Source organism: Gymnoscopelus microlampas (genome assembly GCF_963454915.1).
Source record: "Gymnoscopelus microlampas genome assembly, chromosome: 23".
Classification (NCBI taxonomy): domain Eukaryota; kingdom Metazoa; phylum Chordata; class Actinopteri; order Myctophiformes; family Myctophidae; genus Gymnoscopelus; species Gymnoscopelus microlampas.
Window position 1 is genome coordinate 12,290,451 of NC_139960.1, and position 22,500 is coordinate 12,312,950.

Genomic DNA, 22,500 nt, shown 5'->3' on the forward strand with positions numbered 1-22,500 from the left:
AGTAACTTAAAGTTTTCAAATAATTGTAGTGGAGTAAAAGTACTATATTTGCCTCTGAGATGTAGTGCAGTAGAAGTAAAAGTATAGACAATTGGAAATTCTCCAGTAAAGTAAATGTACCTCAAAATTGTACTCAAGTACCACACTTAGTTACTTTACACCACTGACACACACACACACACGAGCGCGCGCCAAAGGTATTTACACTATAGCAGGCAGGGAGACAGTCAGCCACAGGGGAAACAGAACTCTACATCTCTCTCTCTCTCTCTCTCTCTCTCTCTCTCTCTCTCTCTCTCTCTGTCTGTCTGTCTGTCTGTCTGTCTGTCTGTCTGTCTGTCTGTCTGTCTGTCTGTCTGTCTGTCTGTCTGACAGACAGACAGACTGTTTGCCACTTGAAATACCATTTCATTGTGATATTACCCCGATTGTGCTCAGTGGCACCACATCCAAATGATTGTAGAGCCATTTCCATCGTTCCGGATCAATTTTCCACATCAAACAGCAGCTTTTACCTGCCATTATCCTATTCAGCTCTTACACTCCCCTTTGGCGTTGCGAGGGAGATGGTAGCGAGGGACACACGCACGCACGCACGCACGCACGCACGCACGCACGCACGCACGCACGCACGCACGCACGCACGCACGCACGCACGCACGCACGCACGCGCACGCACGCACGCACGCACGCACACACACTCACACACACACACACACACACACACACACACACACACACACACACACACACACACACACACACACACACTCAGGAGAGGTATTGTGACCCAAGTGAAAGCAGCTCTTCACGACCAGACAATGAGTGCACAGTTGTTATTGTGGATTTGTTTTGTTTCTGTAATCCTGTAGATTCCACATCAACTCAGAGATGGAAAATAGAGTCAGACATCTTCTTAACCGCCTCAGTCCTATATTCTTTGTCCTATATTCTTTGTCGTATACGTCAAAAATTGCTCACATACGCCATAATGTGGTATTTTGAGCTTGCAGAATGGGTATTTTTGCTATTTCTGAAATTCTTTATGAATTATTTTCTTTATGAAAATGTTTGCCTACATAGAAAGACCCATAATAGGGATGCCAAGTGGTTTAAAGCGCATTCATACTTTGTCACAAAACCCTTTTGACAAGTTTCGCTCAACAGAAATTAAATAAAGTAAAAAAACCTACAGTATAATAATCCTTTTATAACATTGAGAAAACTCTGCCTGTCTGTCAATCCATTTTCCTCCTCAATGGGTCGCCCAGTCCATCCCATTGCATTTAGCAGTGGCATACAGTATCTTTCTTTCTTTCTTTCTTTATGTTTCCTTTATTCATTCAGGGAAACCCATTGAGAGCAAGCTCTCTTTTTCAAGGACGCCCTGATAACAAACATTTGAATCACATTACAATGTCACAACTTTGACAATAAAGCAAAAAAAGAAAAGCAGAAGCATAAAACAACATTAAAATAATCGCAAAAGGCGGTGAATCAGACAATACAGTGAGGACATGGATAACAACACAGAGATTTAAAAATCAGATGCAAATAAACAGTGTTACATGAAACAGGTACAGTCACTATGTAGTGTGTCCTCAATAAGCACCCTGAATGTCTCTATTGAGACCAATCGCACCAGTTTCAGAGAGTCCTGAAGTTTGTTCCATTTGTGTGGAGCATAATACATGAATGCAGTTTTTCCATGTTCACTGCTCTTACGTGTGCAGGGACTGACAAAGGTGACTTTTCCATTTTATTAAAATGTAAGCTGTTGAATAGCGTTTTAAGCAAGTCTATCTGCACATACAGTAATTGGGGCGCCGGGCTACGGCATGTATAGTTCCGGTCCCATAGCCCGGACAAACGGGATATGCCGTGGTTTTATTGGTTGTCAGGGAACACATCACAACCAATCGGGGACAGGCTCTGTGATTTCAACCTAAAAATGAATGACGATTATGTCATGCTTTGATGTAGATTAGTTATGTTGTGACTATGGATGTGGTAGACATTGGAAACTATACCAAAATTAGGAGATTATTATTTATTTGAAAGGTTATTGGCATTGAAATGAGGGAACGATTCACTATTAGCCTTGAGAAATTTAAGCTGTTTAGTGATTTATTCGCATTTTTGGCAAGTCTGCACATAGCTGAGCCACGCGCATCCCCGGGTATGGACTGTTAATCAAATGAAAAACATTTTTGTTCCCCAGTCATGCGACAGAGTATGAATTAGCCTTTAGTCCACCAAAATGTATGTCTTATAAAGAATTGTAAAAAAAAATCTTACTTAACCAAGAATGGAGCAGACTTGGTTCTGGGTTATACAGTAGATGTGGTTTTGAAATCATTTTATGCCACAAGGGGTTTTACATTTTTTATTAAATAACAGACCACGGCATATCATTGTTGTCTTTCATGTGATTTCTTTCTTTCTTTCTCTCTCTCTCTTTCTCTCTTTCTTTCTTTCACTCTCTCGCTTCTATCCCTTCTCATCTTCCTCTATCCTCTTCGCTGCGTTCCTCTCTAAGTGTCCGTCAGTCATTCACTCATGAGTCTTTGTGTGTTGGTTTTGGCAGAACACTGTTCAGTGCAACCATCTGTCTCCTTCTTTTCTGTCTCTCCTTCTCCTCTCCTCTCCTCTCCTCTCCTCTCCTCTCCTCTCCTCTCCTCCTTGCCAAAGCCACCCAACAAAGGAGATTTTATTTTTCTTCCTCCTCTTCTTTGTAAAAACCCTGGAAACTTTGTGAAGTTGAATGGCTCTCTGCTGACAGTTACACACACACACACACACACACACACACACACACACACACACACACACACACACACACACACACACACACACACACACACACACACACACACACACACACACACAGAGAGATGGAGGGGAGATAGATAGAGAGATGTCCTCAGACATGAAGAAGAGAGGCCAGCTGTGGTGAAAGTTTAGTGTGTGTGTGTGTGTGTGTGTGTGTGTGTGTGTGTGTGTGTGTGTGTGTGTGTGTGTGTGTGCGTGCGCGCGCTGGATCATTCATGTTTGTGTTTATATGTAAGCGCATGGGTCACTGGGTTGCCTCACATGCACACCGGCACTAATGTCTATACATGTCTCTCTCTCTCTGTCTCTTGTCCCTTCTTTCCCCCTCATCTACCTGCCCCCCCGCCCCCCCCCTGCCCCCTACCCATCAGCAGGTCCAGGGCCAGCTCCCTCCGTTGATGATCCCAGTGTTTCCTCCAGACCAGAGGACTCTGGCAGCAGCTGCAGCGCAGCAAGGCTTCCTCATCCCACCTGGGTTCAACTACAAGCCTGGCTGCAGTGAGTGACTCGCACGCACGCACGCACGCACGCACGCACGCACGCACGCGCACACGCACACGCACACGCACACGCACACGCACACGCACACACACACACACACACACACACACACACACACAGGATGAGAAGCACTGGAAGCTAACAGACAGACAGACCATTGTTGATTTTGACAGCACATTTTGATTTAGTTTTAGTCATATTCTTTTTGAATAAAATTCCATTTCGTTTTAGTCATATTTTAGTCACCTGTAATGTTTTAGTTTTAGTCTAGTTTTAGTCGACTAAATATCATGTTGGTCGACTAAAACTACAGTTGATTTAGTCAACTAAAATGTATTTTGGCGGTGCCTTGATGGCGTCTTAATGGCAGATTTTACACTTGGTTGCATGCTGAAAATAGCAGATCTACAAGCTCTTCTAAGCTTGTAGATCTTGTAGAGTTATTTTCAGGTAGTCACCAAATACTTTTCGCCATGGCTTTAGTCGACAAAATCAACACTGAGACATGCAGACAGACAGACAGACAGACAGACAGACAGACAGACCGACCGACCCTTATTGGTCCTACACGGGGAATTCAGTTGTCATAGCAGCACCACAATGTGACACACGAGACAGACAGCCTACAGATGGTGAGGTAATGACAGAAATCTAAGCTTCAAGAATAGAGCATAATAAGCAGGAGTAATTAGATCAGGGTTTTAGGGGAAAAAAAGTTACCAAAACCAAAGGAGATGTACTACAGGGTCTTGCCTCGACGTATGTTCAGGTACTTTTTATACATGTGCATGTACAATGCACTGTTATCCATGATGTTTCTACAGAGAAAGGTACAGAATAAAGGTCTTTCCCAGAGGAAAAATCTGCTTCTCATTTTAATCTCAGATGCTTCTCTTGAGCAACCAGCTTTTATTTCTCATTTGAAGATCACTTAAAGATCACCTATGGATTTTATGGCTCCTAACTTGAATACTAGGATCCGTAAGCGAGACATAGGGGGAGACAGCGGTATATACATTAGAGCTGTATTTGAGAGATAGATGAGGAATAGACAAGATACAATAAGAGCTGTATTTGGGAGATAAATGAGACATGGGCGAGATACATTAAAAGCTGTATTTGAGAGATACATGAGACATAGGCGAGATACATTAAGAGCTGTATTTGAGTGATAAATGAGGCATAGGTGAGATCTCCCTATTGGCTTTGTTAAGTCTCTTTAGCTTCTCATTGAGACATACATTAGCAATAATTGAGATTTAATTTCCCATTTCTCATTGAGGTATAAATGAGTGAACATGCTAATAAATATTTAAAAAACAGCATTAATTGTGGCAAAAACACATTTATTGAAGTATCCACAAACAGCAGGCAGCTTTAACATATATTTATGTACAAAAACAAAAATGTATTGGCATCAATTTACATAAAAGTTGAAACTTAGGTATACTGGGAGTGGGGAGACTAAAACTAAGACGAAAAATGTTCTACCTTTTTCCACTGACAAACTAAATGGAAACTAAATAAAAGCTATGATGACTAAATATACTGACAATTTCGTCAACAAATAACTAGACTAAAATGTTAGGAAGGGACTAGTGGACAAGCGATCTAGTATATGTCATCTTACAATTAGTTGCATGCTGAAAATTGCAGATCTACAAGCTCACGTGTTGCGGTGCAACGTGTTGTGAGCTTGTAGATTGGCTATTTTCAGCAAGTGTAAAAACAGTCATTACGACGGCATCAAGGCCCGACAAAATACATTTTTAGTCGACTAAATCAACTGTAGATTTAGTCGACTAAAATCTTATGACATTTAGTTGACTAAAACTAGACTAACACTAAAACATTCCAGGTGACTAAACTAAGTGAAAACTATTCAAGAGACTAATGACTAAAACTAAAATCTGCTGCCAAAAACACTGGGGAGTACATAGTCCTTTGCAGCACGGCTTCGGCACTTGTTGGTCATGGCTTTCTTCAAGCCCTCTTCACTGAAACCATTGGTCCATGATGCCAGAGAGGAACACCGCAAGACGTAGTCTGCAGACAGAGAATGACATGACACAAGTCAGTCAACATGGGTTTCCCCCGGTTAAATATATACATTTTAAAGACTATATGACTCTACAGACTGAGCACAGCATAGCCACAGACGAGGCCAACCTGGTTCAGAGTGTACTGTACGTCCCACCAGCGCAACATGTTGGAACATGCATTTTTTTTACTGCACAAAGGCAGCCAAATTGCCCAATGATAATGTATTGGTGACATCATAAATTGAGAATATAATTTACAAAACCAAGATTTGTCAAGGATCAAGTATATTTATATGTCCCAAGCTGGGCCTTTCACAGCAGATAATAAACGCCCTAAAACACAATACAGTAAGACAGACATGTGTATATTGTCACAAGATACCCCCAACAATCTTTTTAGCCCCCTTAAAAGGAGAATTCCATGCTAGAATGCTTTCTTACCTTTCTTTGTAGTTGTTACGTCCCCACCAAAGAGGTCCAGGTGTTTATTTTGTGCAAAAACTCCTTATTGCCTATTTCCCCTACCGTAGGCCCTCAATGAATTGCATTGAATGGAATGGGAATTGAATGGGGCTATGGGGTGTTGTGCTAATTCGCTTATTTCCATCGAAATAAGTAGTAAAGTGTGCCGCTTGGGATATTATTTACATTATGGAAAGAGGATATATACAAAAATAATAATAATTTTGAGCAAAAGAAATAAGCGAATTAGCACAACACCCCATAGCCCCATTCAATGCAATTCATTTAGGGCTCATGGTAGGGGAAATAAGGCCAATAAGGAGCTTTTGCACAAAATAACACCTGGACCTCTTTGGTGTGTACTTAACAACTACAAAGAAAGGTAAGAAAGCCTTTTAGTATGGAATTCTCCTTTAAGGGCATTTTTCTGTCTAATACCTAGATTATCATACCAGCAAATAGCAGCAAAGTATATGACAGATTCAATGAAGGCTCTATATCATTGATTTGTTTACCTGAAACCTGGCTAACTTCCTTAAACAGAAAAGGCACTGCTGGCCTTTCTTGCAAACAATTTCAGTATTGGAATCGAATTTCAGACGATTGTCGATTATGGTCCCAAGATATCTATAAGTGGTTACCAACTCCACTGACTGGCCATCTATAACACTACTCTGAGGAACTAGTGGTGTGACAAATACTTACTGAACAGTGCATCCCTCTTCGCCTCATCCAGTTTGTTCTTCCCCTCTGGGATGACACCATGCTTTCCGCATATGACGGCATTGCGGCACTCCTCATGGGTGAAGAACACCTCGAACAACGCGTGGAATAGCCTCTTGCAGTCCTTCCTGGCACGCTGGTGTATGGCTGCCAGCTGCACAGAGGAAATCAACTGTCCACAGCCTGTGAATAGAGAGCGAGCAATTAACCAACTGCATTTTAAGACATCAGTTTTGCACTTGTAAGGCTCAGCTACATTGACCCCTTTCTGCGCTCAGTGCACCATGAAAACAGACAACTGTGACCTTCTGAAAACTTCACTATCTATTTGCAGCTCACAACACGGATCACTCGCTACCAAGAACGTCAGGTTCAGTGTGAAATGTATGGCAAACGTAAACATCCATACCTGGATATAGCTCCTGCTGCCCGAGACTGGACACTCCAGACTCTAGGTCACCAGGGTGATAAAGCCCTTCAGTGCGTCTAGTTGCTCAGAGCCTAGAACAAAGACAAAAAAATCTGAGTCTACTGAGTGTATTTGTAAAACAATAAGATTGAGTACTGTTCTATATAGCTCTACAGTATATTCTGATAGCAGTCATTGATGAGTATTTGTTCAGTAGCAGGGGTCGATCTCCCCTGCTCTTCAGTAAACAGAAAATGTAGGGATATTTTGGGATACCAAAGTTTTCCAGTCATGTCAGAGAACTCACAAAAGAGGTACAGGATAAAGTAAAGTTTCAAGTGAGACAAAGACATTAGCAGACAACTGAAAACTGCAACATTACAGGCAATAAAACTTACTGATACTGGAGAGCACAGTGGTTATCCTCCTCAACTGGAGCTGGAGCTTCTCCACCTCAAACCGACAAGAGTCGCAAGGCTGCCACCCTTGACCCTCTGGTATGCTCTGGTCCGATGGATTTGGTTGACCTGGAAAGATTGAAAGCACGTCAAAAACTGTAAAGAAAAGTAAAAAAAAAAAAAAAAAGTAGAATGCAAAACTCATCTATGAATCCTGAATTTGAAGGACAACAGTGCCAAGTCTGCTGACACTTAGCTGAGGAACCACACCTTCTACTGGAGCATCACTGGACGGAGATGGAGGTTGCAGTACACTGGGTGTTTCTTGGTTCCACTGATCCAAGTCCATATATGTAGCTGCATACGGCTGTGCAGAAAAGAGAAAAGGCCCTTAATTGTACTTGGTCAAAAATCATCAAAACTATAGGCTACTATACAAGCTCATAGCGCAGCACCGAGTGCTGTGCTCCGAGCTTGTAGGTCTAAATGGGTTAAGAAAGACATACCTCATCAACAGGTCGGCAGGCCTGTGTAGAAGAGGCTGGAGGGTATGGCTGTAGATCGGGGTAAAAGGTATCACAAGGTTGCAGAGACATAGAAAAGTAACCTTAGTTTGTAGTCTGTCAAAGATCTTTAAAAAATAGCTATGCCTTTATGCAATGCATTGTGGATTTTAGATAGACCAATCAAAAGCAATGTGGAATGTAATACAAGTCACAAATAAATTCAATCTAAAGAAAACATACCTCTTCAACAGGTCGACAGGCCTGTGTAGAGGCCGGAGGGCATGGCTGTAGACCATAGTTAAATGGGTCATAAGGCTGAGAGACAGAAAAATGACATTAGTTTGTAGTCTGTCAAAGATCAGTACAAATACATTTACTAAATGAAGTTGTGTTCAATGGAGTGTTGTGTTCATCACATAACATTCACCACAGTATAAATACACCCGAGATCAGTTGACTCAAATTAATTCCCCCCTCCTCCCCAACAAACCTTCTCATCCACAGCTTTGCCCTGCGATACTGTTAAATTTGAGCAGAAGGTGTGGTCTCTTACTACTAGTGAACCAACACTTACAGTATATCTGAAATATTACAAAGTCACAACTTAAATGTAGACATTAAATGTATTGAAAACATTTTACCGTGTCAAGAGCTGGGCCTGGGGAAAGACCGGTGTGGCCCAAGGGCTAGCCCCACTTGAAAACGGATCATAAAGCTGGAGACATAGCAAAATAATATTAGCGGTAGTTTGTAGTCTGTCAAATTGAAAATCTACAGCCAATTGTAGATTAACTAACCAACACTTACGACATTTGTATCTTTAACCCATTTTGTACGGGACTCCTTTTGGTGTTTTAAGCATTATGTTATACTTTAGCTATTGAAAAATAGCAGATCTACAATCTCATAGCCCGGCACTTTTTGAAAAAACGTGAAAAAGTAGTGCAAATCTTTGGATATATTTTTTCAGAGCGTTTTTAACTGAAATCTTTGCTTCAGGGGGGTCCCTGGAACAACATATTTTCAGATGGTGGTCGGCAGCCAATTACATATAATCTTGGGGGTCCTCGACATAAAAATGTTTGAGAATGACTGACATAGAAACAGGGTTTTTTCAGAAAACTGTCAGGATTTAGAAGACATTTGTAGAATCGTTCCCAGGTCTAAATGGGTTAAGTAAAGACCTTACATAGTATTGAAAAGAACATTGTACCGTGTCAGGAATCTGTGGACAGAAGCCCTGGGTATGGACTGGTGTGATGGCCTTAGGGCTTGCTAGCTGTGGTGCAGACCATTGAGCAGAAGGCTGGAGAGACATGAAATCTAACATTAGAAAAAAATATCTGAAAATAAACCAAAACAAAAAAAGAGAAAAAGGGCGTGGAACCAAAACTCTTGAGGCATAAAACTCACACGGCAAACAAGTCCGTTAAGGAGATGTCAAAAGTCCATTCAGGCAGGATGTCTAAACCAGCAGGCATCCACCGGGGTGAGGAACTCATGGTTGGAAATCAGTGACATGACAATCTGGAAGGGCACAAAAAAGAACAATATAAGTATTGAAAGCTGATTATGAGGTGTAGGTGGGAAGACAAGCAGAGAAGGTCAGGTATCTACAGGGCTGAGAATTGGGGACAGTTGTCATGTGAGACAGGTGATGAGGAAAGGTGTGTGGACAGTTAGAAGATGGCAGGTCTGGGGAGGTGAGGGGCAATCCAGAAACTGCCCTGTGATCCTTTCTTCTTACATTAGTTGACTTTCCCTTTTCTGAACAACACCTAATAGGTAAAGTCCTTTTGCACACCTACTTACAAAGGACATGCAGTTACACAGGAGATGACAGCCAACGTAGAGAAGAAAATAAGTGGTCCTGCACACCATATTCAATTACTTAAGATTTATTTGCTTAGCTACCTAATGAAGGTCAGCTAATCGAAACGTTCTTACAAATAGATAAATAAAATGTAACTTAAGACAGTGTTCTGACCACTTCTTTACTTCTGAACAACTCCTAAAATCAGAGCCTGAGATAGAGATCTAAAAAAAACTAATTAAGTAATAAAACTCTACTAAAATATGACCATGACAATGTCATTCATATAGTGGGGAAGAGAATGGTCCAAATGTTTTGCACATAACTTACACTCAAAGCCAATCGAAGTCCATCAATTGCTTCAGGAGGGAGGAGACAGGAGGACAAACCCACTTTTTTGGCTGAGCAGCTTTGTTGTTTGGTGCCACCGCCAAATTGCGCCAATGGGTTGATCCCAACGAAACATCTGAAATCACAAAACACATATGGAAAAGGTGCACTCACAGCTGTTCTACAAGAGAGCACATCTTTTGAGTTACACATGATGGTTCTACTTCAAGCAGAAAGTTACCTTTGAATGAATTCCAGTGTGTAACAGGCGTGCTCCTCCTGGTACACCAAAGTTGTAATAACTGGAAAACTGCCATTCCAGCCAGGAAGTTGATCTGTGGAGCCACAACGACCGACCTCAATGCTCAGCATCCATTGTGTAGCTGTGAGAACTTCACCTAAAGATAATTTGACATATATGGTTTGCATGTTAACAGTGTTTGTCTGTTGCTTTCCACATAACAATAGACTGTTAAACTAAAACATGACCTCCATATAGTCTCCGTATTTGCAATGCTTTAAAACAGATTAGAAAAAAACAGTAAAAAATGTGCAGACTAAACTCAGTGTTAATTTAACTGTCTTAAGCAGGGGTCTTCAACAGGGGGTCCGGGACCCCTAGGGGGTCCTCAGAATAACTACAAGGGGTCAGAATTACTACAGGGGGTCCACCAAATCTTTGTGTGATATGATTATATGTTAATTTAACTGTCTTAAGCAGGGGTCTTCAACAGGGGGTCCGGGACCCCTAGGGGGTCCTCAGAATTACTACAGGGGGTCCGCCAAATCTTTGTGTGATATGATTATTTATTTTACCTTAACCAATTGAACCTTAGCATCCCTTTTGTGAGGAGAACTTTAGCCAAAAATAGCAGATCTACAAGCTCACAACGCCTCACGCTGCAAGCTTGTAGATCAGCTATTTTTGGCAAAGAGGGAAAAAGAACAGACCAAGTAAACAAAAAAAGTTGAATCTGAAACACAATTTTATACAATATAGAGGGGGTCCCTGCCTCATCTCTCTCTCAGCTAGGGGGTCCATGGCCTGAAAACGTTGAAGACCCCTGGTCTTAAGGATCCATTCATTCCATTGGTACATTTGTACTCTCTTTCCCTAAATTAAATGATTTTACTTTGTACTGTAGGTTCAAAACAAAATTCATAGATGTAATAATAATAATAATAATAATAATAATAATAATAATAATGAATTACAGTCAAAACAAATGAGGCCAACATTAGCTCTCACTGATGTGGTCTGATTTATACCTGAAATAAACAATGACATCATGCACCACATGGACATTAATATGCTAATGCCATGTCTAAGACTGTGTTGCATGCCCCAAAAAAACTGATTTGAAAGCTCACAATGCGTCGCTGTGAGCTTGTAGATCAGTGATGTTTGGGCATGCGTGAGTCTGTATAACCCCCTGTATTATGACAGTCATGACGAAACGTCAACCTGGTGTTTGCACGTTCTCCATGTAATGCCCTACATCTACATTAACGTTCAGATTTCAAATATAAAGTGCTTACCCCATGGCCACGGATGTTACAATCCACTTCGGGTCGGTGTAAGTACCCGTATATTCCGGATTGTTAAAAAAAAAGCATTTTAATCCGATCGGTGGCCATTTTGTCATAGAGTTATAATATAACAGAGTGCAGTACTCCTCCCAACCGATAGGGTCAAGTAGTTGAAAGCGTACAGAAATACGGAGAAAATGGCCATCGATCGAATTAAAATGCTTTTTATTGAACAATACAGACGATACGGGTATTGCCGAGTGCCCGAGTAGACTTGTAACATCCGTGACCATAGATTGAGCACTTTATATTTAAAATCTGAACGTTTATGCAGATGTACAGGTTGTAAATGGAGAAAGTGCAAAAAACTGGTTGAAGTTCGGCCGTGACGCTCGTGATGGACGAGCGTCGTGTGATCCATAGCTAATACAAGACAAATGTACGACGTTTACGATACTAACAAGTTGGATAACACTTTAATTCCATAAAGTAATTCATCTTACCTGTTATCTAGTAGAGTAGAAGCACGGAAGCAACTGGTTTGTAAATACATGTTCTCTTAGCCGACGGTTAGTTTCTCTGGCTGAACCCGACCGGCCGTTTCAAAACTGATAAGCTCCGCCTTGAACAGCTGCGTGACGTAATGACGTAATGTCGCACTGTAGGTCTGGTCAGGTTCTCAACCTGTGGGTCGGGACCCCCAGGGGATCCCCACCTGATTGGGGGGGATCTGTAGGTGGCAGTGACAGTGAAGTGACAATTTAAGTAACCCTTTTAATACCTAAAAAAAAAAAAAAATACTGCATCAAAAGTAATCAACAAACTATATTAAAAAAATGGTCGAAGAAAAAAAAGAAAATAGCTGATCTGCAATAAGAAGTTATAGATTTTTGAAATAGTTCAAAGTTAAGCTTTTCTCACATTTTTCAAAAATATATTTTTTAAATTAAAAAACATGTTTTCAGACTCAAAAGAGGACGCTGAATCGAATAGGCTAGGTCTCGATTTTGTATGACCCTTATAAAGTGGTTTAAACAAGCGTTAAAATGTCATAAACTTGGAAGCTTTTTTCACAAACATATTATTATTATTATTATTTTATTTTGACCCTTCCACCCTCTTATTTAGATCATTTTGAGTCGAATGGTAGGTTACACAATAGTCTAGTATTGTTTAATAGGGAAGTTATAGATTTTTGAAATAGTTCAAAGTTTATCTTTTCTCACATTTTTTAAAAATATTTTATTTTTAAATTTAAAAACACTTTTTCTGACTCAGAAAAGGACGCTGAATTGAATGGAATAGGTCTCGATTTTCTAGGACCTTGGGAAATACAAAAGCTCACCAAAAAGATTGGACGTTGACTTTTGTCACAAAAGTTAGCACAAAATCTGGAACTAATTGCTCCAGATATTTTTAAAAAATCTAAAACTTCTCTCCATCCATATTGAGAGTAAGCCGGATATTTTGGCACCAGCCCTGATTTTTTTTGACACTGATAAAGCTCAAAGTTCAGCGAAAAGACTGCAAAGGTCAACTCTTGCTAAAATTTTAGAAATTATATTTTTCTTCGAGACTCTGGTTTTAGACAAATATGATGACACTGATTCCAAATATTTACGTTTTATTTTTCTCGGAAAACAGGAAGTGCCTCAAAAGGCCACTTCCTGGTTGGTTTTAGGGTGTTCCAGGCCCGTGATTTCCCCGATATATTTTTTTCCTAAATCTACACGTAAAATAATGCCAAAAGTCGAGATGATCAAACCCTGATATCAAATCATGATTTAATTATCCTTTAATTGGCTATGGTTACGGCTTCGCTATCTTGCTCAATATCTCGAATACGATAAGGACTTAGGGTCCACTTTTTGGATATGTTGTAGAACTGGCTGAGACGCACGCATGGATGTCTTGTTTGTCCCGTTACGGCACTTTTTTTTTTTGACTTTGTCCTTTGGTATGGTCTTAAGGTTTAAGACTCTATGAGCCTTCCAAAAGTATAGAAGGTCAACTTAGGAGTGTCGTACCGTGACAAACAAGTAGATCTGCGCTGAAAATAGCAGATCTACAAGCTCACAACGCGTTGCGATGCGACCTGTTGTGAGCTTGTAGATCTGCTATTTTCAAATAGCCAATGCAGCCATACAGATCTGCAAGCTTAACCGAATGACTGTTAAAGAAGTTTGTTTAAATTAGTTTATAAAATGATATATTTTCACAGCGATTATTTATTAGTGTAGATATACATTTATGAGTGGATTATGTGTCCAGATGCCTCTCAGTCAAACAATGCTTGCTCCGCAGGTCTAGGATGGAATAAACGGGTGCAGCCAACGTCAACAACTGGTCTCGACCAGACGTGAGATTTCAGCCTACCGTAGGATAAAGCCCACGTCAGGATATATTGATAAATGCCGAAAGGTGCGGTGATCTCGCCGTACGCCCATTATTTGGGCTGCACCGCGTTGATAAATGAGGGCCAAGGTGTGGGCCAACATGCATGCTGTTCAGTTTGTCTTTCAGAAGGGGGGGGGGCTGTATGGTGTTAAAGGCGCTTCGAAAATCAAAAAATAATATCCTCACAGCACCACTTTCCTTGTCCAGGTATGTACTGTAGTCGAAGCTATTGAGGTCAGAATTAAAATCCCTGTATAAGGTTGCAGGCACCCCAACTTTAAGCTGGTTCCCTAGGCCTAGTAGAGCCTAGGGAAGTTGTTTATGATACTAGTCACCTATTTCTTGGATTATGAACGTTGTCCCAAACGTTCATAATCTATCACGTGGTTTCCCAGTTTTTGTTGCCAGACCCAGGGGGTCGGCCTACATGAGGCTTTGTCCGTCCCCCTTTCGTCCATACATGGGCATAACTCGGTCCCTTTCGTCCTTACATGGGCATAACACGGTCTGTCCCCCTTTCGTCCATACATGGGCGTAAAAGTCTGTCCCCCTTTCGTCCATACATGGGCATAAAAGGGAATTTATTCTGGGTCTGGCAGAACCAGGTCTCCTGGTCTTGTTGTATTTGTATTTCATAGTAAGTCCCAGAAATAATGAATTAATTCCTTATTGGTGTCAAATGAGATATCCTGAAGGCTTTAACAAATTGTTAATAATAACTGAAATTAAATCACTGATACTGGACATTTTGTCTTGTGGAAAAAGGAGAAATGTCCAATTACATTGGACTTTTTTAGATTTGAACATAAATGGTAAATGGTGCATTTATATAGCGCCTTTATCAAAGGCACTTTACATAGATTGTGCATCAATTCACCCATTCACACACCGATGGCGGCGGAAACCAAGCAATGCACCAACCAGCACATCAGGAGCAATATACTGTAGAGGTTCAGTGAAACCGGGTTTGAACTGGCAACCTTGTGGTTACCATCCAGCCACAGTGAGCCACTCTACCCCTGAGCCACTGCCACCCATAAATATGAATAAATATGCTTATAATGACTTAACTATTATATAATTTAATTGGATCACCAAAATGATTTGTCTATGATGAATAATAAATTAAGGAGTCTTTTGAGTCATTTCTAGTGGTCAGACTTTGGTAGACCTTTGATATGTTATGAATAATTAAGGTCTGGTGCCTATCTGAGTCTTATGGGATTTGATCGATCTCAGTATTAAAGAGCTCTAAATGAGATTATGTTGAGCTCTCACTCTGAGCTATATTTGAGAAGCAACAATTCTGCTATACTGAGCAACATTTAAGCCATTTTTGATATCTCCTGTATAGCTCAACAGAGCTCCATCTGAGACATACTGAGTCTATTTCTCAGGAGAAAACAATGAGAAACATACATTTGAGATGCAACAATGCTGCTACATTGAGCAACATTTAAGCCATTTTTGAGATATCCTGTATGGCTCATCAGAGGTTCCATCTGAGACATACTGAGTTTATTTCTCAGGAGAAAACGATGAGAAACAGGAGCCATAAGCTGAAATCTCCCTTTTGCCTCACATTTATCTCATTTATGGCTTAAGAAACAAATGAGCCAGAGATGAGAGCTCAAACTTGGATTATGCTTTCCTCTGGGTTGACACAGACACACACGCGCACACACACACACACACACACACACGCACACGCACACGCACACGCACACGCACACACACACACACACACACACACACGTTCCCACAGAAAGAGTCAAATTGTTTCCCAAAAGAAGTGCCTCTCTCCACCACAAATTCTCTCTCTAATAGAGAAACCAGTCCAAATACACCCTTCCTGTTTACTCTCTTTTCATTCTCTCTGTCTCTCTGTGTGTCTCTCTCTCTCTCTCTCTCTCTCTCTCTCTCTCTCTCTCTCTCTCTCTCTCTCTCTCTCTGTTCCAGTTTCTTGTCTATTTTCTGAAGTAAGAATGCAGCAAAGAACAGCCATCCTGCAGGACATGTTTCTATTAATTAATTTCTTTTTTTGTTTCGTTTTTTTTTCTGGCTGTGACATCCCGGCTGTGTGACAATGTGTTGTTTACCACCATGGGGGGGAGAGAGAGAGAGAGAGAGAGAGAGAGAGAGAGAGAGAGAGAGAGAGAGAGAGAGAGAGAGAGAGAGAGAGAGAGAGAGAGAGAGAGAGAGAGAGAGAGAGAGAGAGAGAGAGAGAGAGAGTGAGAGAGAGAGAGAGAGAGAGAGAGAGATGGGTGGGTGCTTGCCAGGCGAGGCTGGGAATAGCTGGGTGCACCGTAGGGGAGATTGGGAGCGGGGGGGGGGGGGGGGGGGGGGTGACCTACCCCAGGTTTCCCCCAAATTAACCCATTAAGACCTGAGTCCGATTCCTCAAAATGCCTTCTGAATCAGTAGTTCTCAAACCTTTTCGTGCTAAGGACCCCCGAATTGATGTCTTTTGGTCACGTGGAGCCCCCCCATCTGAAAATGTTTTGTTCCAGGGACCCCCCCCCCCAGAGGAGAAGATTTGTGTTAAAAATACAAAATTGTTAACATTTTTCAAGATTTTTTTTTTCCACAAATGGCAGATGTACAAGCTTGCAGCGCAGCACAAAGTGACGTGCTGCGAGCTTGTATATCTGCTATTTTTAAATAGCCAACGCTAAAATCTAAAATGAGACACAGTTGGCTTTCCCGGTTTTAATGGGTTAACACGGGATGCACGGATGAATATGCATGTGCATGAACGTGCACGTGACACACACACAAACCTATACGGTGGAGGGGTGGTTGAGATTTTTTGGTTGGAGATTTTCACAGCTTCCCAAACAAGTCCTTCTTCCATGTTTCAGTTGGTGCCATCTTTCACCCACGCCCACTGCCCACTTAAATACCCTCTTTGCTCCGCTCAAGTGATGGGCCCATGTCTTTCACCGCCCGCATGCCAACTCGGCACGGTCCCGGTACCCCCGTGCCAGCCTGACAGATCCTGGAACCCTCTGTAGCACCAAACTTTCTAAGTTTACTGTGAGCTGAAATGCTTTAAGTGCTAAACACGATGATCATAAGCACCATGAACATCGTTATTGCCAAGATAACCTGTAGATTTTAACCACTTAAGCCCTACATGTACTTTGTCACGATGCCACGCGTTGTGTGAGCTTGTATATCTGCTATTTTTGCTATTTTGTTAGATGTTTCATTTGTTTTTGTTGCAAGTTTTGAGAAAAATGTTTTAAACATTTTTACAAAATTTGACCAAAATAGGGATGCCATGCTAATGTGGTTAAAGCCCAAGAAAAGGCCTCAACCAAATTTACATTTACAGTGATTAGAGAGACGGGAGACATACTATTCAGCAGTGTATTAACAGTAGCCTATATGATATCCAACTTCTCTCTTATATATTTGTACAGTAAATTAACCATTACAAATCTGCGTCAAAACCTTTTCTCTCTCTCTCTCTCTCTCTCTCTCTCTCTCTCTCTCTCTCTCTCTCTCTCTCTCTCTCTCTCTCTCTCTCTCTCTCTCTCTCTCTCTCTCTCTTCCCCCTCATCCATCCATCCGTCAGTGAGAACTCTGGGCTGTGTCCGGTGGGGCCGGGGTACACGAGCCAAGAGCAACATGTTTGCTTTCCTTTATCCTTCCCCCTCTCTCTCTGTCTCTCTCTCTCTCTCTTTATCTCTTTCTCTATCTCTCTCTCTCTCTCTGTCCCTCTCTTTTGTCTTGGGAGCCCCCAGGAGGAACATAAATATCCAACCAGCTCATGTGTTTGTGTAGGGACAGAGGCATCTCTCCTAGAATACACAGGGCCTGGAATAATTCTGACAAACCCCTCCTCCTGCTCACAAGACAAGAATGCCTGAACTCTTCATCTTAAGAACAAGAATGATATGGGAAAATATGTTGGGTAGCCATGTCTGGTTTCCTGGCGGGTTGGGACATCATGCGCTCGCACGCACACACACACACACATGCACGCCATGCATGCACGCGCGCACGCCACGCATGCACGTGCGCACACATACACACATACACACACACACGCGCATGCACGCCACGCATGCACGCGTGCACACATACACACACACGCGCACACCCACACACACACACACACGCACACACACACATATACACACGTATACACACGCGCACAAGCACGCGCGCGCACACACACACACACACACACACACACACACAGACAGACAGACAGACAGACAGACAGACAGACAGACAGACAGACAGACAGACAGACAGACAGACAGACAGACAGACAGACAGACAGACAGACAGACAGACAGACAGACAGACAGACAGACAGACTTCACCGCGTTGCACACACTATGCATGTATTGTACACACATGCGTGTGTGTGTGTGTGTGTGTGTGTGTGTGTGTGTGTGTGCATGCACAAATATGCCTGCTTTGCATGCAGTACAGACACACACACACACACACACACACACACACACACACACACACACACACATGCTCGTGCACACGCTATAGAAGTTCCAAATATAACCAGACTGCTATGCTAAGGGGCTGAAGGTCAGGTTGAGGTCAAACCCTGAGAACATTAACCAGAATTCTCCTGGATGTTAGACCAGTGTGACATGCTGGAATATGCACAGTGGAATCCTCCACTGTTCATTTAACTATGAGATTGTTGTGGTGGTTTACTCATGGTTTATGGTCACAGTGCACTGATGTCAAACAGCACTTGTCTTCTGTGAGCAGCAACCAGAACAAACTGCTTATAAACTCTGGACATTTATTTCTGGTCATAACCAAGGGCCCAGCATCCGCCTTTGAAATTGAGTCTATATAGGAAGTGAAATTTAATATGAATGGCCTGTAGTTTCACAGTTTTACCCCTGCTGGTGTCAGAAGAAATAACAATCTAAAAATAGGCTTAATTTACGGTTTGTAGAGGTCATCTCCATGGTCATAACATGGGACAGAGGGACGATATCGACACTTTCTGAACTGAATATGAGTTCAAAAGCTTGTAAACAACAATCCGTTAGGCTGAATTGTGTTAAAGTCTGTCCTTCTGTTCTCATCTCTTCTCACCTCTCCTCTTCTCATCTCTCCTTCTCTTCTAATCTCATGCTCCTCATCTCTCCTCTCCTCTCCTCTCCTCCTCTTGCTTTTCTGTGGGACATCCACCCCTCAGCTCCACTATCTCCTCCTTCATCTCTCATCCTGCCCTCATCCCCCTCTCCTCTCCTCCCTCTCCTCTCTGACCTTTCACTCTTTCTGAGTAATTACAGTACGGCCTATCTGCACCTGGTCACTAATAACATGCACTCTCTCTCTCTCTTTCTCTCTTCTCCCTCTGTCATCTCCTCCTGGCGTCAGCCATCGTTCTTCTCATTTATAACCCCCTCAACTCTTTTGACCAAAACGAGAGGAAGAGGGAAACGGAGAATGAAAGCGAGCGAGCGAGCGGGGGGGAGAATAGGGAAAGGAACAGAGCTCAAAGACAAATGGAGCGTATATGCAAGAGAGGGGATGACAGAGAGTGAGATAGAGACAGGGGGACAAAGGCCGAGAGAATAAAAGCTCTCTCCTCCTGACAAAGGAGACAAACTGAGAAAAGTAAGAGGGGGGGGAGAGAGAGAGAGAGAGAGAGAGAAGACGGAGGAGAGCCAAAGCGGTGACAGAGGTGGTCCTTAATTACGGCACGGGGGGCCCCGGCCTTTATCAGAAGGCCCTCACCTAGCAGCTCTTTGTCAGAGGGTATTAGACAGAGGACGCCACACATTAAGGCTCGCTCAGCACCGCCGGACAACAAAGAGAACCGGCTTTAACAGCTGCACAGGAGAACACCTCAGGTGGAGGGAGGGGGGGGAGAGAGAGATAGAGAGAAAGAGAGACAGAAAGAGAGAGAGATGATGATGATGATGAGACATGGGGCAGACTGGGAGATAAGAGAGAGGGAGGCTGGACATGAAGGTGTGTGCGTGCGCGTGTGTAAAAAAGAATCTGGTAAAATAAAAATGGTGAATATCTTAACCCTTTAAGACCTGAGGCGATTCTTAAAAAATGTTTTCTAAATCCTACGATTTTTCAAAAATAGCAGATCTACAAACTCATAGCGCGGCACTCTGTGCCGCGCTATGAGCTTGTATATCTGCTATTTTTGAATAGCCAAAGAAATCTAAAGTGACACAGACGCGTTCCAGGTCTCAATGGGTTAATTTGGGAAAGTATCCTTTTCTTACTGTAATTCATGTGCCGATTTTGGATCATGTTCTGTGACGTGCTTAGATATTGAATTTCTGCTTTGAGCCAGACGCTTGTTGATCTCTCATTGTGTGTGTTTGTGTGTGCGTGCTTGCGTGTGTGTGCGTGCGCTGTGTTCTTGACCTTCAGGTGACGGCTACCCTCTCCAGCTCATCCCCACCACCATGGCCGCTGCTGCGGCCGCCTCACAGAACCTCGGACCCCTACAGCTGCAGGTAAGACCGGAGAGAAAGGCTCTTTCTTCATGGAGCCATGTAGTCGGCTCAATACCACGGTCTGGGTCTCCATAGAAATACAGACAGAGAGAGAGAGAGAGAGAGAGAGACCTTTGCACGAGAGGTACTGGATTGTACAGTTGACCCCAAAGCGTTTGTCCTGGTTTCAGCGAGTATAGGGGACGGACCAATCAGAAGTGTCCAGATGTGGCGATCATGAGTTTTCTCCTCCTCCCTGCACCAGAGAGGCAGCCAGTCTGTTTCTGGCTCTGTGCTGTGAGTTTTATTCTTTAAATGGTGGTCACGTCTTGGTCAGTGGTGGAAAAAGTACTCAAATGTTTTACTTAAGTAAAAGTGTCAATACTGCAATGTAGAAATACTCTGTTACGGTGTTGGTATAAAAATGTACTTAAAGTACAATGGCCGAAATGTATAATATAGGACTGAGCGGTTAATGTAGTTTTTTTAGCGGTTCCAACCGCTCTATATCTGACTTTGTCTGTGTGTCCGTGTGTCTGTCCGGGTGTGTGTCCAATAAACAAACATTGATGACAACATCAATACGGGGCTCATCAAAGGCACCGCTTCCTTCACACAGGGTGTGATTTTTTTTTATCAATAATCAAAATCTACAAAGTAACTAGTAACTAAAGTTTTCAAATAATTCTAGTGGAGTAAAAGTACAATATTTGCCTCTAAGATGTAGTGGAGTAGAAGTAAAAGTATTGTAAAGTGGAGATACAGTACTTGTACTCAAGTACTGTGTAAAAAAATGGTTCGATTAGTCATGTAGCGACACGCGGTTCTAGTTGAGACATCCAGAGACAGTCGCAGTTTGTTACAGCCATTGACGAGTGTGTGTGACAGCCAAGTAAGTGGTTACAGTTTCAACGCAGTCATCTCTCACGAATGCGCGCGCGCACGCACACGCGCACATACACAGATGTTTTGAGAGAGCGCTTCATGTTTTCTCTGGTTAAATCCTATAAATCTGGTGTTAAAAAAAGGAGAAGAGGGAAAGAGAGTGAGATAGAAAAAAATAAAAAATGAGGCAACATCTGTTCCTCCACTTTAGGGGGATGAATCTTGTCTTTGGAGCTTTTTCCCTGTCTGCATATTTAGAATAAGTGGCCTATCGCTCGGTAATCCATGACCCCGAGCCACCTCGTGTACACATGGACACGCACACAGCTGGACCCCACACACACACACACACACACACACACACACACACACACACACACACACACACACACACACACACACACACACACACACTTGCACACTCACACACGTACACACACACTCATAAATACGCCCGGGCGCACACGTGTGCCTGGGACCCGCTCTCACAGGGGTTAAGAGCCTGGCCGGGTGTCCTGGCGGCTGCCTGTTTGTAATACATTAACCCCCAATGCGCCCCCCCGCTCTGCCCCCCGTGAACTCCCACCATGCATCACAACAAGACGTGACGCATGCGCATACACACACACACACACCCATGGATAAAGCTTACACGCGTGTGCAGTAAATAAACACAACACAGAAACACGAGAACATTGACACATTTCTAATCCTACATATCAATCACTTACTGTAATCCCCTACTGTAATTTGTCGACGGATATTTTCGCTTTCTTTTCTTTATGATTTTTTTTTAAATGTATTCCTCGCAGTGGTGTAAAGTACATTTACTCAGGTACTGTACTCAGGTATTTTTACTTAACTGGAGTATTTCCAATTTTCTGTACTTTTACTTCTACTCCACTACATCTCAGAGGCAATTTGTACTTTTACCTGGCTACAATTATATGAAAACTTTAGTTACTAGTTACTTAGGTAGACATAGATTTTGCTATGTAGATTGTAGATTGATGAGCTTGTAGATCGGCTATTTTCAAAAGATTTTGTATACATTTGAAAACTTTCTTCTGCATAATGAGCACTTTTACTTTTGGTACTTTAAGTACATTTTGATGCCAATATCCATTTGTACTTTTACTGAAGTACATTCTGAATTCCGGACTTTTACTTGTAACAGAGTATTTATGCAGTATTGCAGTATTGATACTTTTACTTAA

The 22,500-nt window shown here is 42.3% G+C and overlaps 1 protein-coding gene and 1 long non-coding RNA gene across 2 annotated transcripts in view; one reads left to right on the plus strand and one right to left on the minus strand.

Moving 5' to 3' along the window:
• LOC311040115 (transcription factor SOX-5-like) overlaps positions 1–22,500 on the plus strand; it is a gene marked incomplete at its 5' end in the record, with an annotated part of 96,055 nt that overhangs the window by 32,484 nt on the left and 41,071 nt on the right. The window contains 2 exons of the mRNA XM_084050188.1: positions 3,204–3,330; positions 20,334–20,419. Of these exons, the coding sequence (XP_083906314.1) occupies positions 3,204–3,330; positions 20,334–20,419 (213 nt within the window). The remainder of the gene's footprint in view (positions 1–3,203; positions 3,331–20,333; positions 20,420–22,500) is intronic.
• LOC311040129 lies at positions 10,085–12,910 on the minus strand. Its single transcript, XR_014600238.1, has 3 exons — positions 12,050–12,910; positions 10,258–10,414; positions 10,085–10,152 (listed from the first exon to the last, which is right to left on the minus strand). It is a non-coding gene; the product is annotated as an uncharacterized lncRNA (long non-coding RNA).